The sequence below is a fragment of the Sus scrofa genome, chromosome 5 (assembly GCF_000003025.6).
Source record: "Sus scrofa isolate TJ Tabasco breed Duroc chromosome 5, Sscrofa11.1, whole genome shotgun sequence".
Taxonomy (NCBI): Eukaryota; Metazoa; Chordata; class Mammalia; order Artiodactyla; family Suidae; genus Sus; species Sus scrofa.
The window spans coordinates 57,768,757-57,785,075 of record NC_010447.5 but is presented as its reverse complement, the minus strand read 5'-3'; the positions used below and the strand labels follow the sequence as shown (position 1 = coordinate 57,785,075).

Below are 16,319 nucleotides of genomic sequence, written 5' to 3'. Positions count from 1 at the left end.
GCCTGGGAACCTCCATATGCCACCGGAGCGGCCCAAGAAATAGCAAAAAGACAAAAATAAAATAAATAAATAAATAAAAATGTTTGAAAGAATCTGAAAAAATAACCAAAACATTAACCTCCAGGTCAAGACTCAAGGCAAATGATTTACTAGGAAATTTAAGGGACAGATAACTGTCAGGGTATAAACTCTTTTCAGAGTATAGAAATATATGGAAAACCCATTGTCATTTCAGTAAGATATGTGAACATATTATCAAATTGATAATTTGCACATTAATAAGTGCTATATGTATACAAACCTCAAGGTCAGAGGTTCTAGGGGTACAGATACCAATCAGATTCTTGCTTTTCAGGAATTCACAGACTAGTCAGGGAAAACACATGAAATAAAACGCTGTAGTTAGTGAAACCGACTTCCAGCAGTTTGGCAAATTACGCAATCTGAATGAACCTTCTAGCACAAGCATTGCATTATAATGGTCACAAGAAAATAAGGAGAATCTTGACATAAAAATAAAAGATAAAAGGACAGTGAAATAACAACTGAAGGTGAGAGCTCCAAGGTTGCAACAGAGATTAAGTCTTAGGTCTCCTGTAAGGTAGTGAAATAGCATAGGAGACTTTTCAGCAAGCTGAGACACCCACAGGGGGGGAAAGGGGTCATGGGTTGACAGCAGTATCCAGCCCAAAGCTGAAGCAAATGCTAATTTTCTTAACTAAGGCTCAGTTAGTTCCTCAGGACTCCCACAGATGATCTTCAACCAAATATCAGTTCAAAATATCTATTTGCCAAATATATGGAGAAACAAGTCTTCACGTGTGTCCGCAGGAAAACAAAACACTTGATGGAGACCACCATGAACGTATTGTCTTTCAGTTCATTCTGACTGCCAAATTATATTCCACCATAATTTATTCATCTAGTTTCTTGTCCATGTGTATTTGGTTTCTTTGTTTTTGCTACTGTGAGCAGTGCTGCCAAGAACTTTAGTGAAGGCGTGCCCTGTACATAAGTGCTATCTATCATTTCCCTCAGATAAATATCTGGGAGTCGAACTGCTGGTTCAGCATCAATGTGAATCTGTTTTCAAGTTCACAGGATAATGACCTTTTTTTCAAAAACAGCCGAATCACTTTATAATTCTAGCATTATTAAGAGATTTGGTACAACACTTGGTATTGCCACTTGAAAATTTTTACCAATCTAGTGGGTGAAAATTTCATTGTGGTCTTGATTTGCAACTCCCTGATGATTCATCAAACTGAACATCTCTTCCTATGCTTACTGGCTATGATTTTCTGCTGGCTTTTGCTCATCTTTCTTCTTTGGACTGGGTTTCAATTTTTATCCAACTGTGTACCTGGGCAACAGAACAAATTATTAAATACCCAACACTGGAAAGTTTCTCAACTACATTTCATGTGGAAACTACTCTGGTATTTGTTCATGCTGTGTGTCCCCTAAGCTTGGTGTGGCATTCCCTTTCTCCAGGGGGCCTTCAGCTCAGAACAAATGTCATCTGACCTTTAAAAATACCCCTAAGACATATAATTTGTTCTGTACACCAATAAACACCATTTCACTCATGCTACTCTATTAGAGCAAACCACATGTGTACAACTACACAGATATCATCCCCCCCCTTACTTGGAAAAGAGAAGTGTCTTGATGTCTTATTTATCTCTGAATCTTCAAAGATATGGCAAAAGAAGTTTAATGTTTCTTTTGTTCAAATTCAGAAGAGATGACATTTCAACAGCATTCATTCACAGTGCAAGAAAAGCCTTATAAAAGAGCTTTAAGTTGCTTATTTAACAAACTTTGTAGCAAAGGCATTTTATTAGTCAACATCTGAAAATCTCAGTCAGTTCTAATTTTAGATTATCTTGGTGTCCTCAAATCACATGACCTAGTTTTAGTTTGGAAAATGATTACTTCAGGACTAGATATGACCATGGGACTCATAGAGACAAAAACAAATTTCCCATGTTCACATAACTTGGTTCTATTTTATAAAGTACATAAAACATGAACAACAAAAAAGCTATGCTACATGGGAAAATAAAATTCTACTTGACAGGTTAAAAAAAAAAATGAGGCCACCATCAAAAATATAACAATTTTATAAAAGTAGCAATTCCAAGTAACTTAAATACTTAAAGAATAGATATTTTGAATTATCATATGAATACTTACTTCCATGCTCCACTGCACTCCTACCTGCATCTTCAGTAATCTGATTCATGCTAATTTGGGGACTTAATAAGTACATTATCTGGAGTTCCCGTCGTGGCGCAGTGGTTAGCAAATCTGACTAGGAACCATGGGGTTACGTGTTCGATCCCTGGCCTTGCTCAGTGGGTTAAGGATCCCTCGTTGCCGTGAGCTGTGGTGTAGGTTGCAGTCGCGGCTTGGATCCTGCGTTGCTGTGGCTCTGGTGTAGGCCAGCAGCTATGGCTCCAATTGGACCCCTGGCCTGGGAATCTCCATATGCCACGGGAGCGGCCCTAGAAAAGGCAAAAAGACAAAAAAAAAAGACCCAAAAAAAAAAAAAGTACATTATCTATCTACTCAAATTCACTCATTCATTCACTTAACAAATACAAAAGCACAGAAGTGTACCAGACTATGCTACTTCTTACTTATTTTTATTTTTATTTTTTGCCTTTTCTAGGGCTGCACCCGTGGCATATGGAGGTTCCTAGGCTAGGGGTCTAATCGGAGCTGTAGCTGCCGGCCTACACCAGAGCCATAGCCACTCGGGATCCAAGCAGTGTCTGCAACCTACACCACAGCTCATGGCAATACCAGATCCTTAACCCACTGAGCTAGGCCAGGGATCAAACCTGCAACCTCATGGTTCCTAGTGTGATTCGTCAACCACTAAGTCACAACAGGAACTCCTGCTACTTTTTTTTAAGTAACTCCACTTTTTGTTTTTTGTTTTTCTCACTTACATTAATGAAAGTTGAGCTTCTCAGATTATCTCACTACCCCAGAAATTTAATTAATAACAGCACCAGGGGTACACTTGAGTATGGAGGAGAAGAAAGCTCTTAGAAGTGAAACGTGAGCAAACAGAGATGGGGGCAGAGGCAGTGCACACAAGGATTAAGGTCAAAGGGTGTAGGGTCCAATAGGGCTGGGTTCAAATCTGGGCTCCAGTTCTCCCCAGTCACCCACCCCTAGATCCCTGTATCAGTTTCCTCATCTGTAAAATGGTAATTAATAATAAACTATAATAAATCTGCTGGAGAATAATGGAACCCAATGTGTTGCAAAGTGTCTGATACTCAATAAATGGTATGATGCGAGCCTCTGCTGAGGGAAATACAAGAAATGTTTCCTTGGCTAGCGTACATCTGAGATATATGTCGTTTAAAATGAGACACACGTACATCACTGTCAAAATTGGGAAACTACCCCAGAGCCACTTCAAACAACCACCTCCAAGAAACTAAGTGATTTCACCATGTCTAGACAAGTCAGAATTGGGGGAGAATAGCTAAGGTGAATGGGACCGCACTGCATTTTGGGGTCCTAGGCCCCTTCGTCATATAAACAGGTTAGGAGAGACTGGACCCTCGAAGTGACTTGGGTTCCCGCCTCCCTCCGCTGGCGGACCCTGCCGGCCCGCACGCAGATGAGGCCCCCAGTCTCCAGGCCCTGAGACGCCCCGGAATAGTGCAAACAAATGCGCCGCCCTTTGCTCAGTCTCCCGGGCAGGATCACTGGGGGGGCCTCCACGACTACACAACTCTCGTCACATTTTCACCGAACAGCTTGGGACCCAACTTGCCGCCCCTCTCCTTTCCACAGCCCCTCCAGCAATTCTGAAAAGAGCCTTGACTGGGAAGCCAAGGCTTAACTCATGGCTACGACCAGGTCACATGACTCTCTATCCAGAGCAACAACATCAGGGCCTGGATGTTGGGCAGGACGCTGCCCTGAGCCTCGGCCCCGCTGCCGGCTAACTTCTGGATTCCCATCGTCAGGGGTTCGAGCACCGCCGCCAGGTGCTCCGCGGTCGGGTTGCTCACCTGCTCGGCGCGGCTACCTTTGTGCAGCGGACCCACGGGTAGCGCAGGGGCCGCGGGCTCAGGCCCGGCCTTGGACTTCGCCCGCACTCGGCCGCCCTGCATCTGGCGTCTGAGCTCGGTTACCTCTAACTCAAAAAGTCAGCGAAAAAATAAAATAATTCAAACCCGGCCGGACCACGGCGCGCCAAACTAGGCCGGCATCTCACGCTTTCCTATTGGACATCTCAACATCTCTGGTCCCAGAGACGGGACGGGCCGCACAAGCGAGAGCCGCCCCCTCTGACGCCTTCTATCCAATCGGAGACGAAAAGTCCACTCGTCCTATTTACATACAAGCCACTCTATAATTGCTCAGGGCGGGAATCCTCCGCGGCTTAGAAGTGTCCACCGTGAAGACGTAGGTTTTGCCAGGTAGAAATGCTTCCTTCTCCCAGAGCTGTAAGTCAGCAGTCTGGTGTCTGAAACAGAGAAGAGCAAGGTCACTACTGCCCTGCGTCGCACTTCCTGGGCTATGTTCTAAGCGCAGGCCCTGGGCTCTCTGCTCGGAGCCCTACTAACACCTCCCCTCCTCCCCAAGCCCCAAGTCACCCGCCAGAGCAGCAGCTTCCACCCACAAGGCGCTTGAAGGACATGTGCGCGTTCATACACAATTTAAGCAATATCAACTAGTTTTTTGACCTTTGGGGGGCCCTAAAACGGGCCTTTTGGAGTGAGGAGATAAACTTCAAGCACCGTGCAGACGCCGAGGCCGACCAGTATGCGGCCCTGCCGTTTTAGCGCATACACCGCAACCGTTTGAGGGCTCAGTGTTAAGTCACCGCATTGCGGATCACGTTCTTCAGGGACGCTTCGAGCACTCCCCGGTTCTCTTTCCATATGAGCCCAGAGATGCCCTTGACACCACCAGGACGGGCCAGACAGCGGATAGCTGTCTTCGTAATTAATGCCTTGGATGTTATCCGTTAAGACCTTCCAGGTGGCGTATAGCGCCTCCCTTGGCTAGACCTGTACCACCTTTACTCTGGCCAGACGTCCTTCACAGCAGGATAGCCTAAATGCAAAAGCAGCAGCTAGCAGTTTAAAGTTGTAGACCAGAGCATGTGTAGCCTTATGGCGAACCTGTTTGAAAACCTCAAGAAAGTGGGAAGAGTTATGGGCCCTGGGAGATTTTTATTCCTTCTCTGCCAAATTTTCTGTTCGCTCTTTGGGGCAAGCTTTTTGTTATTTTTGTCAAGAAAATGAGGAGACTCAATAGAATATACCTTGCTTTTTCTCAGCGCTTGAATAACAGGCCAGATCCAATGCACGCTGGGTTTCCCTTCCCTCTTTCCACCACCCTGCCCGCCCCGGTGTCTCTGTCTCTGTCTCTGGTGGGTGGGCAGGAATTCTAATTCTATAGTTTTCCAAATGGAATGCCTTCTCTGATGACACCATTCCCAGATCAATGTGAAAATCAATAAGAACCACGAATGCTTTATTTCTTGTTAAATTTCAAATCTCTTGCTTTACACCTGTGGATGTTTTAAAGTCACTAGTTGGGGAGGAGGACATCTTTTAGTGGTTCTTTTTTTCTCTTTTGTGGCCCCATGGAGAAAGAATTAATATTCCTTCAAAATAGCTAACAGGTCTCATCCTATGTGCCTGCTCCCTCAGACTTTCCCCTTGCAACTTCTTCTAAGCAATTTGCAGATTTTACTACCTCTTCTGCCCCCTCCACCCCAAGTGAGTTTTTTGCTTTTCAACTGAATAACTGTTTCTATAATTAGTGGAAGTATTTTATAATGTTCTTATTAAAATTCAAGTTTCTCAAATCTCCCACTTAAAAATTCAAAAAATAATGGATACCATGATCGTGGATTTAAGTAATGCTTTATACCGCAGAACCCCAATCAGAAGTCTCTCAATACTTTTAAGACAATCCCTGAGCAAAAACGAAAACAATCTAGGAGACAGCAGTCTTCCGAAAGATTTTACTGAGATAAAAGGCATCAGTATTTGAAGGATGATTCATAACTATTTTCCAGGCACTTAATACCTCGAGCGACAAATACTTTAGTAAATTGTGCTCGCTGTCCCTACTCCTGACAAATAAGCCTTTCCAGCAGCAAAGCTTTAGGGTAAATACTTACATATAATTAAATGCTTATTATTTACCTATCCTTACCCATCTCCATAGCACAAAAGGTGCTGTTATTGTTGTTAAAGAAGGATTAACACGAGTTCCTGTGGTGGTGCAGTGGTTAACGAATCCGACTAGGAACCGTGAGGCTGAGGGTTCGATCCCTGGCCTTGCTCAGTGGGTTAAGGATCTGGCGTTGCCGTGAGCTGTGGTGAAGGTCACAGATGCGGCTCGGATCCCACGTTGCTGTGGCTGTGGTGTAGGCCAGTAGCTACAGCTCCGATTAGATCCCTAGCCTGGAACCTCCATATCCCGCGGGTGCAGCCGTAGAAAAGGCAAAAAGACACACGCACACACACACACGGGATTAACAGAACCCTCAGAACACTGGGTATCTGGGGGAAAAAAATCCTCAAAGGTTATATTGTACTACATGATTTTAATCTCTGATTTGAGGGAAGAAAAGTCTTGAAGTGTCAGGATTCTTGTAATGGTAAAATAGGTTGAGGTGCTGTTTTTTTGTTTTTAAGTATTTACTAAGACTAAGAAATCAAGGTTATGAGTTCCTGCTGTGGCAAAATGGGATTCCCGGTGTCCTGGGAGCATCGGGTAGTAGATTTGATCCCCAGCTCGCACAGCGGGTTAAGGATCCAGGTGGTGTTGCAGCTGCCGCTTAGGTGGCACGTGTAGCTGGGATCTGATCCCTGGCCAGGGAATTCCATATACCCATGGGGGGCCAAAAAAGAAATAGAAAGAAATAAATCAAGGTTAGCATATTTTTCAAGTTAAGAGATTTATCTTACTTACAAGAATAAAAAGAAAAATAGTGTTAATAATGACATTCGGTTAAAATTTTCGGGCATACCCTGCGACCTTAATTACTAGAATTTCTCCCTTGAGCATCTCGTACTTGTGGGTGGAGTAACTCTCCGTCTGCATGTTTCAAACTGTGCCTCCCTAATTCTTAAGACGTTCTTTTCCTGGGAGCCAGCCGGGACGCTGAAACCTCAGGATACAACAAATTCAGTGGAAACCCTATACGCTGAGCAGTCGGGTGCAGATTTTCAGGTGGGTGATTATGTAAATGAGGACTAGGGATTTGCTCATCTGATTGGAGAGAGCTGGAAAAGGCGGTCCTTCTGCCAGCAGAGCGCGCTAATTGGGAGCGGAGCCTGCCTGTCATTGGTCACCTAAACTGAGGATGTTGCGGCGCCCAATGGGAAGGCTCTGACTAGCGTCAGCAAAGTGTTGGTAGAGGCAGTTCCGGTGTGATACGTCGCATTTCCTTACTAGAAACCGGACCGCTGGATTTTTTTCTCCTCGCTGGAGTTTTTGGTGAGAGGTAAACATGTCCGGTCGCGGAAAGCAGGGAGGCAAAGTGCGAGCAAAGGCCAAGTCCCGCTCCTCCCGCGCGGGCCTGCAGTTCCCGGTGGGCAGAGTGCACAGACTGCTGCGCAAAGGTAACTACGCGGAGAGAGTGGGCGCCGGCGCGCCGGTGTACCTGGCGGCGGTGTTGGAGTACCTGACCGCGGAGATCCTGGAGTTGGCTGGCAATGCCGCGCGGGACAACAAGAAGACCAGGATAATCCCTCGCCACCTGCAACTCGCCATCCGCAACGACGAGGAGCTAAACAAGCTGCTGGGGAAAGTGACCATCGCTCAGGGCGGCGTCCTGCCCAACATCCAGGCCGTGCTGCTACCCAAGAAGACGGAGAGTCAGAAGACGAAGAGCAAGTGACCCTGACTCTGCTAGGGAAGCTGGCTTCCCCAGCCAAGCCTCTTCCCACAGCCGCCCCGCAGTGTTTTTGAATATGCTTAATGTTATGGAGGGCCGGCTTGGTCTAGTGGGGAGGTGGGCGGCAAAGGGCCCACCGGGGTCGGAGGCCAATAAAGTCAGTGAAAATCCTCTGGTCGATAGAGATATGTAGTCGCGGGCGCCTGCCGGATGACCCACGGGGCAACCGGGAGACCTTTGGAGGAGGTACTTGTGGGTCGGCTTGAGCCACTAACTGGGCTGCTTTGGTCCGTAGGTCACCTTCCAGGCGCTACGGGCGGATAAGGGCTATCAGAAGGGACCCACTGCCCAGGAGGTGGGCAGAGTTGGGAACTCTCCCAGCTGGCTTGAAGGCAAAGTAGGTGCGGCTGCGGCTGGGGAATTTTTAGGCCCCCTTGCCAAGGCTTTTGCTCTCCTGCCCTGTTTGGGCAGTTTAGGAACCAGTTCTGGAAAAGGAGCGGTGACAACGAGCGAACTGGCCTTGGGCAGGAAGTTGTCTCTCTGGTCATTATTTTAAAAAGGTAGAATAACTTTCTGTCTTCGAAGAGTGGTCCCAATGACACAGTGTCAACAGATTCTTCTTAGCCTGATGGTTGTGTTTTCGCCTTTCGAATAGCCGATATTTTGATGTACACGCTTATGCTCACATTTCTAGAAAATGAAGGAAACATCCAATAATATGTGTAATACAGAAGCATGAGTCATGAGGTTGGAAATGTGTTCCCCTGACACTCACATTGCATAACAGTGCAGCGCCTTTAGTCATGAGTTACATATGTTTATGAGCTTTTAAAATGATTTTCTCAAGTTTCCAGCTTCATAATGGTCTTCTCTCCATCATACTATATTTCTTTGGAAGTGTAATTGATTTGATTTTGCTTTGTAACGACAGATCGCTGGACATCCCTTATGATCTACCACTGGCCTGAAGTAATGACCCCATTCCAACCAATCCTGTAGGGATTGTGTTGCTTAATGACAGTCATGCTTTAGTAAATATGTGAGATGTGCGCAAAGGTAAGGACAAGTGATACAGATGCAGGGAGGGAAACACATTTCAGATCAGCCATCTACATTTAAAAGTTAAACACTAGCAATCCCATTCAGTTCTTGGTTGACCCTTCCTTTTCACTCTTTTCTACAAGATTCATCCTGCCCTCATGGTCCACAAAAAAGTTCCCCGTTCAGATTTCACATCTTTGGATTCATCTTTCCTGTGAGTCAGAGTTGAAGTCTTCCTGAAAAAACAAATGAAACAAAAGAGTGGGTATGTGTTCATCCTTGGCAGTGTTTGGCCAATTTTCCATATGAATTTTATTTTTTCCCCAGTATTTATTGAGCATCTCTATATGCCAAGCACAGTACTAGGTGATGAGTAATGTGGTCTAGCTGTGGCTGAGACCCAACTAGATTTCCATTCTTGAAGCTCACTTTTTTGTTTTTTTCTGGGTAACTGAAGACAGGACAATGAACAAGTAAGTTAATATCAGAAAGGATTCCCCTTCAGCTTCCATTAGCACTTGTGTCTCTGCTGCTTGTGGAGTAAATGCTGGGATCACTTCTCCCACGTGGTCATGACTGAGGTATATACAAAGGTCAGGCCACACATACCCCTGTTAGGAGGCAGATTATCACTCCCCAGTTCTTGAAGAGAATAGTCCCCCAAGGGGATATACCATGGGCAGTTTCCAAGGTATCCAGCTGTTTACTCTCCTCCTTACCTTCTGTCTAGAAGGCTTCCTCATATGTAAAGTAATATCTATAACATATCTAAAATCATATATATATATATAATCTATAATATTATATAATAATATTATTTAAAAATAATATCCATTTTGAGGACTGAGATTCTTTCATTACTACGGTCCAGATGTTGGGGGCTCAGTAAATTGAAAGTACTGTTTTCTACAGCAATATGGGCATACCCTTATAGGTAACTGTAGCTAATAGGATTTTTTGGGTTTTATTATCTATTTTTCTTTTTTTGGCTGCCCCATAGCATATGGAGGAGTTCCTAGGCCAGGGATCAATCCAAGCCACAGATGCAGCCTACTCTGGATCCTTAATCCACTGTGCATCCAGGGCAGGGGACTGAACCTGAGTCCCAGCGCTCCAGAAAAACCACCAATCCCACTGTGTCACAGTGGGAAGTCCTTTGTTTTTATTTTTAATGCTCAATTTTTTGGGATAGTTCTCAGTGTTACCATCTTGGGAGGCCTGATAGGCAGTGGAATTTTTCTTTTCTTTTCTTTCTTTCTTTCTTTTTTTTTTTTTTTTTTTGGTCTTTTTGCCATTTCTAGGACCGCTCCCGCAGCATGTGGAGGTTCCCAGGCTAGGGGTCGAATCAGAGCTGTGGCCACTGGCCTACACCAGAGCCACAGCAACATGGGATCCGAGCTGCTTCTGCAACCCACACCACAGCTCGCGGCAACGCCAGTCTTTAACCCACTGAGCAAAGTCAGGGATCGAACCTGCAGCCTCATGGTTCCTAGTCGGATTCGTTAACCACTGAGCCACTACGGGAACTCTGGCAGTGGAATTTTTTAAAAGTATATTTCAGGTACCAGTTTTGACATTTAAGTCTTAATTTCCTAAAATATTTGAGGCCTCTCAAAGATTATTACCAAAGCAGTAAAGAAATGAAGACAAAGGCCATCAAGATGTTTATAAGAAAAAAACACTTTTTTCTTTTCCCTGTAAACATTCAAAGGAGTCTAACTCTGTTACCTGAAGATAAAAACAAGCAAGACACAAAGTACAGTGGCTGCCTCCATCCTCATCTACCTAGACCAACACTGTCCCAGAGGTTGCTTAGGCTTCCCTTGCTGCAATGAGTCCCTCACCCTTTCTCTTTTTAAAGGGTTTTTAAACCTGAATATATTGGCAGTTAAAAATGCATACCCCTTGACAAAGCAATTCAGCCTATTGATCTTTGATGCACCAACAGTTCTTGCCAGTATGTGATTGTTAACGTAAAAGGCTTGTTTTTCACACACAAGATGGTATGGAAGAAGACTGAGGACAAAAATCGGTGGGACCTGAATTCAGGTCTTAGATTTCTAATCCATAGTTGGGTGTATAGACAAGTGCTTTCCTGTAGAGATAAGCCATTCAGTGTGGCAGACTGTGACTGGGCCAGGATTTGTTCTTTGTTTTTCCTGCAGGGCCAGTCTTGTCTTTGTGGCCCTGAGAACTGGTCTGTTTAGTTTTGTCTGCCTGGAATCAAAAGTTTCAGTCTGGCCCCATAGTTGGTGATGACTGGCTTACTATATGCAAACTCTTTCTGATGCTTGAAAGGTAGGTCCTGCTGTTTAAGAACTCATACTCTCTGGAATGAGACCCAGGTTCAAATCTGCTCACCTCCTTAGTAGTTGGGTGATTTTGGAAATGTTACTCAGTCTCTTTAACTCCCAGTTCCATCTGTTAACTGGGCAAAATACCTCAGTGGGTTTGGGACAGAGTCAATGAGATAATGTGAATGAAGGCACTGAGTTTCCCCTATAAAAATGTGCTCAATGAATAATAACTCTTAATGTGTGAAATTGGATTTAGAGCAAGTATCAATAATCATGGGACCTATTGAATAGGTAAACATCTGGTATTCTAGCAATTCTGTGACTTTTCTGATCACACACCATAAAACCAAGCTTAGTGGCTGTTTAACTAATTATAGGACATCCACAACTCACTCTGTAATAGAAAAGAGTCATGAATAGTGAAAGCTTATGAACCTGAGTTTGCATTTTTCTCCCTGCAGACAACCTAGTTTGGAACTAATAGCTTGTTAAGTGCACCTATGCAGATTGAAAATGGAACCTGTTCGTTCAGCAATTTATTGAGCATATATTTACATGTTACGCCTATGATTGATAACTAGTTATCAAGAGAAGTGATTATAATAAGAAAGATGATTATAATCTAGCAGGATCCGTATCAAGAAGGGAAAGATGTTTAGGATGTCAGAGTCACAGGGAAGAGGCACCTGTGTCCCTTGGCCTGGTGGGGAGAGTGGCATCTGAGATGATGGGTCTAGTGCCAGAGCTAGCCTTACATGACCATGTCCTAGGCATAGAAATGCCTGCACAGAAGCACAAGGGTCAAAAGGCAGTACCTGTGGCAGGATCCAGGGGAGGGAATCCAGGGGAAAATCTCTGGCCTGGAGATCAGAATTTGGGAGTCATGACAAAAATGGTCTGGGTGGGTAAAATCATCCAGAGGGAATATTGATCTAGAGAGATATGTGTGAGTCCACGCAGCTGACAGGGCGTGTGGGGACCTATGAGCACTCTTCTACTGTAGAGGAAGAGGGGTCACAAAGGAAATGAGAGGATGTGGCCTGAAGGACACTCGGAGAGAGTGACTTTTCACATTTGGATCACTGCCCCTCTGACACTTCCTGATTTGCATTTACTTCGATATATAACTAGAATATATATATATATATATATATATATATATATATGTATATATTTTTCTTTTTAGTGCTGCACCTGTGGCATATGGAAGTTCCCAGGCTGGGTTATGCCACAGCAACGAGGGATCCAAATCATGTCTATGACCTACCCCACAGTTCACAGCAACGCTGGATCCTTAACCCTCTTAAGCGGGGCCAGGGATTGAACCTGCATCCTCATGGATACTAGTCGGGTTCATAACCTGCTGAGCCACAGTGGGAACTCCTTAGAAAATGTTCTTTAAAAGTTATTCCATTTCCCCACACAGGAACCACTGGCAAGCAGTCTCCCTCTACCAGTGCCCTGGAATGGAGATGCCTTTTCACATTGCACAAATAGAAATTCGAGGTATACACAGTGACAGCAAAAAACACTTAAAAAAAAAAAAAAAGCCAAGAAGAATATTGGTAAAGTAACATTTAAGAATATATCTTTTGGAGTTCCTGCTGTGGTGCAGTGGGTTAAGAATCTGACTGCTGTGGCTCAGGCTGCTGTGGAGGCTCGGGTTTGATCTCCGGCCCAGTGCAGTGGGTTAAAGTATCCAACAGCCTGGTTGTGGATCAGATTCAGTCCTTGTCCTGGGAACTTCCATATACCCTGGGTGTGGCCCTAAAAAAAAAAAAAAAAAGAAAAAAATGTAGTTATCATTCCATCTATTTGAATAAATCTTTTTACGTATTTTAATTTTAATCAGCTTTTTCATTTTAAGTTTTAATTTTAAAGAAGTTATAGAAATAGGGGTAACTTACTAATTCATAAAGCCAATATCATTATTTTAGAATGATTTAGCACAAGATATTTGACCCTGACAAGTTAATTAGCTAATGTTTCAATGTTTAGAGAGAAATGGAGGTCAAAAGTAACAGAAAGAAAGAAAGAAAGAAAGGAAGCCACCGGGCTTCGGGCAGACATGAAATTATTACTGTAAAGCTTTATTTTGTTTTCTCTACAAGGAGAGGAAAGAAAGTTTCGGTGTTGAAAAACACATTTTAACCTATATCTACACCCAAAAAGAATGACAGCACATTAGGATAGCAACTGGGGTCTTTGATAATTTTATCAAGCCATGCAATTAAAAAGCCAGCACTACTTAACTCCAAATTATGGAAACAAAGGAAGGATAAGGCCTATGTTAAGCAAAATTGTCTTTCTTTTAGACAGACTAGACAAGCAAACTGCTCATGAAGATTTGTTTACTTTCTGTTTTAAAGTACTTCTCAAATGAGCTATCTTGTTCATGTTAAAAGCCCAAATGGCCACAGTAGCTCCAAAATATCACTAATGAAATTGAGTCTATTCGTGAGGCTGGTGTACAAACTACTGTTACAGTGAAAAGACATGAAAGAAGCACGTGCGTGGCCTGGAAGAGGTGAGGTTCTAGATTGTGAGGACTAGGAGAAATACAATGGTTTGTAAAGATGTGTAATTTTTGATCCTCAGGACTTGGCCAATAGCCAGTCATCACCAATTATGGGTCCAGGCGGACAAAACCAAATGGACCAATTCTCAGACACAAGGACAAGAGTGAAGAAATCTTCATTAGATTTAGAAACCATGCCCCAAAGCAAGTTGGTCCTAAGGTCACCGGTCTGAAGAGACCTATGACCTCCTCAGACTTAGCTCCCCAAAACAGACTTATCCAGCCTCTGTCTATCCTCTCCCTGTGGACTTGGCCTCTTATACATGACTCTGAGTATCAAGCAAGCTAACAAGCAGTGCAAGCTGGGAATGGAAGAACAAAAACAATTTTACTGAAGAATACTAAAGTAAAAAATAAAAATCTAAGAGATCTTATCTCCAGGGAAACAAACACAACATTGAAGTGCTACAACAAAATGTAGGAACTCAATTCCATGTGAACTTCACTCCCTAGCCCTGAGCAGGTGGCATCTCATCCAGAGGGAATCACAAGGGCTCCCAGATGTTCGCATTTGAGAGTCCTAGTCCACTTAATGAGCACTTTAGCTGAATCTGCATTTTCGTCCTGGCTTTCTAGCCAAAGACCATTAGGAACATACCTGTTATTAAGTAAGCTGGGTTTTATTGCTCTTTGTAGCAAGGAACACACATAATGGGAAGGTATGAGGTATCTCACTCAAAGTATTAGGATTTATTATAGATTTGAAGCTTGGCCTAGGATTGCGTGCTGTTGGGAATAGAGTTAAGTTTTTGACTTGGTAGCTTAATACGTCTAATGGGGTACATGGAAGGAAGCGAGGCTAAAGCTGAAACAGGTGAAGATGCTAATGCATATTGACCAGCACAGGGGACTCTTTGGTCATTTTTGTGGTTTGGACAATGCTCATGTTTTTGCCTCCTGATGTATTTTTGTTTTGATTTTTCATGGTCACAGAATGACCTCATGGGTATGGAATAGTTTATAGTCCATAGAGCCCCAAGGTGCAGCTGTATCAGGCAAACTCCCAGCAAAACCAAGGCCTGACTGAGGGTCGAGGCCAGTTTCAAGTTGTCATGGGCTGCTTTCCGCTTTCTCAGTAACTGAAGGAAAAAATCTGACATGGAGAAGGGAGCTTGCTGGGCTGTGGAAATGGATGAAAACATAAGGTGAATGTTGGCAGTGGCCAAGCACCATGCACAGAAGGAAACTTCTGTCTGTGCGTATTTCAGTCCCACATTTATGTGCTGTGAACATCCAAATCCTCTGACACCATCTCCGTGTTTTCATGTTCATCAAGGAACATTTTATCTTGAATTTGTCATTTTGTGTGTCTTCACATAGGGTCAGAAAGTCCTGCTATTTTTAACATAATAATCCATGTATTTCTAATAGTACATTATGCTTTAAGTTTATATTTGTAAATACCTTATATATGCATAATTATACACAATTTTTATATATCTAAATGTATATATTAAGTAAATACCATGATGTCACTTTTCCTCCCCTCTTCCAATACCTTGCTTCCTATTGTTTGGTCCAAATAGAAACCGATAAGTTATTCTGATTTGAACTCAGGTCAGAAAAATAAAGCATTCAATCCAATAAAAATCGAGAGATTTATTTATAAGCTTGCTAAGTCTTGGTTTTCTCATGCATAAAGCTGGAATAATAATCTCTCTCCCTTATCATAAAGTATTTAGTGTCTAATGTATGGTAAGAGCTGAATAAACTACTGCTATTGTTGTATTTATATTTTCTACTTCACTTTTGTATTCCCTTGTCTCTCAGTGTTTATGGTACACATCCCCCACCTGCCTCCTGAGCTTCACACTTTACCCACCAATTAAGATTTCCACAGGGAGTTCAACCTCAGCTGTTCTAAGCTGGACCAGTGTCCTTCATTCTACACCTGCCTCCCCCAGTCCACTGCCTCAGTTTGAATTTCTGCTCCCCTAGTTGTGTAACCCTGGGAAAGTTATCACATCATTCTGTGGCTCAGTGGAGGCTCTGTGAGTAGAGGGCATCAGAGGGCCTTTGCAAGAGGGAAGGTTCAGGATTCTGCCTGGTTGTAGTGAGTTAAGCAGTGAGGGTATGAGGACATCAGGTAGCCTCTGCTCCAACCACGTGCTCTGAACACACATTCCCTCTGCGAACTCCAGCCTTGACTTGTCCTGAGGATCCCCCTTCCCACAGCCCTCCCAACAGGGAAACCACACACTCTGGGTCTCCAGCCTTCAGCAGTGCCCAGATTCCCTCACAGGCCCACCTCTTTCTCTCCTGGGTCCCTTTCCATGTGGCTGTGGAGTGTGACGGACCACCTGACGGTACTGCAGGTCTCACACTTCGAAGACAGCGTTGATTAGTTGTGGCAGAGACTTCGTGGCTCCCAATGCCCCAAATATCTATGGAAATTTTGCTGATCCCTGTTCTATTAGTGGAAACAAACAAAAATAAAAAATGATAAAGAAATACTCAGCATCTTATTAAATAACTTCTGTTGCTCTATTTGGTTTTCTCCATGAAA

At 43.7% G+C, this 16,319-nt stretch overlaps 2 protein-coding genes across 2 annotated transcripts in view; one reads left to right on the top strand and one right to left on the bottom strand.

Moving 5' to 3' along the window:
- GUCY2C (guanylate cyclase 2C (heat stable enterotoxin receptor)) overlaps positions 1-4,592 on the bottom strand; it is a 121,992-nt gene extending 117,400 nt beyond the window's left edge. The window contains exon 1 of the mRNA XM_021091130.1: positions 4,044-4,592. The gene's annotated coding sequence lies outside the window, so the exon portion shown is untranslated. The remainder of the gene's footprint in view (positions 1-4,043) is intronic.
- On the top strand, positions 7,403-8,068 carry LOC100625850 (histone H2A.J). The gene has a single exon (XM_013997814.2). The coding sequence runs from the start codon at positions 7,511-7,513 to the stop codon at positions 7,898-7,900; it is 390 nt and encodes a 129-aa protein (XP_013853268.2). The 5' UTR covers positions 7,403-7,510; the 3' UTR covers positions 7,901-8,068.

Bases quoted from the DNA above. Each gene is read 5' to 3' on its own strand.
- LOC100625850 (XM_013997814.2), top strand. From the start codon at position 7,511: ATGTCCGGTCGCGGAAAGCAGGGAGGCAAAGTGCGAGCAAAGGCCAAG.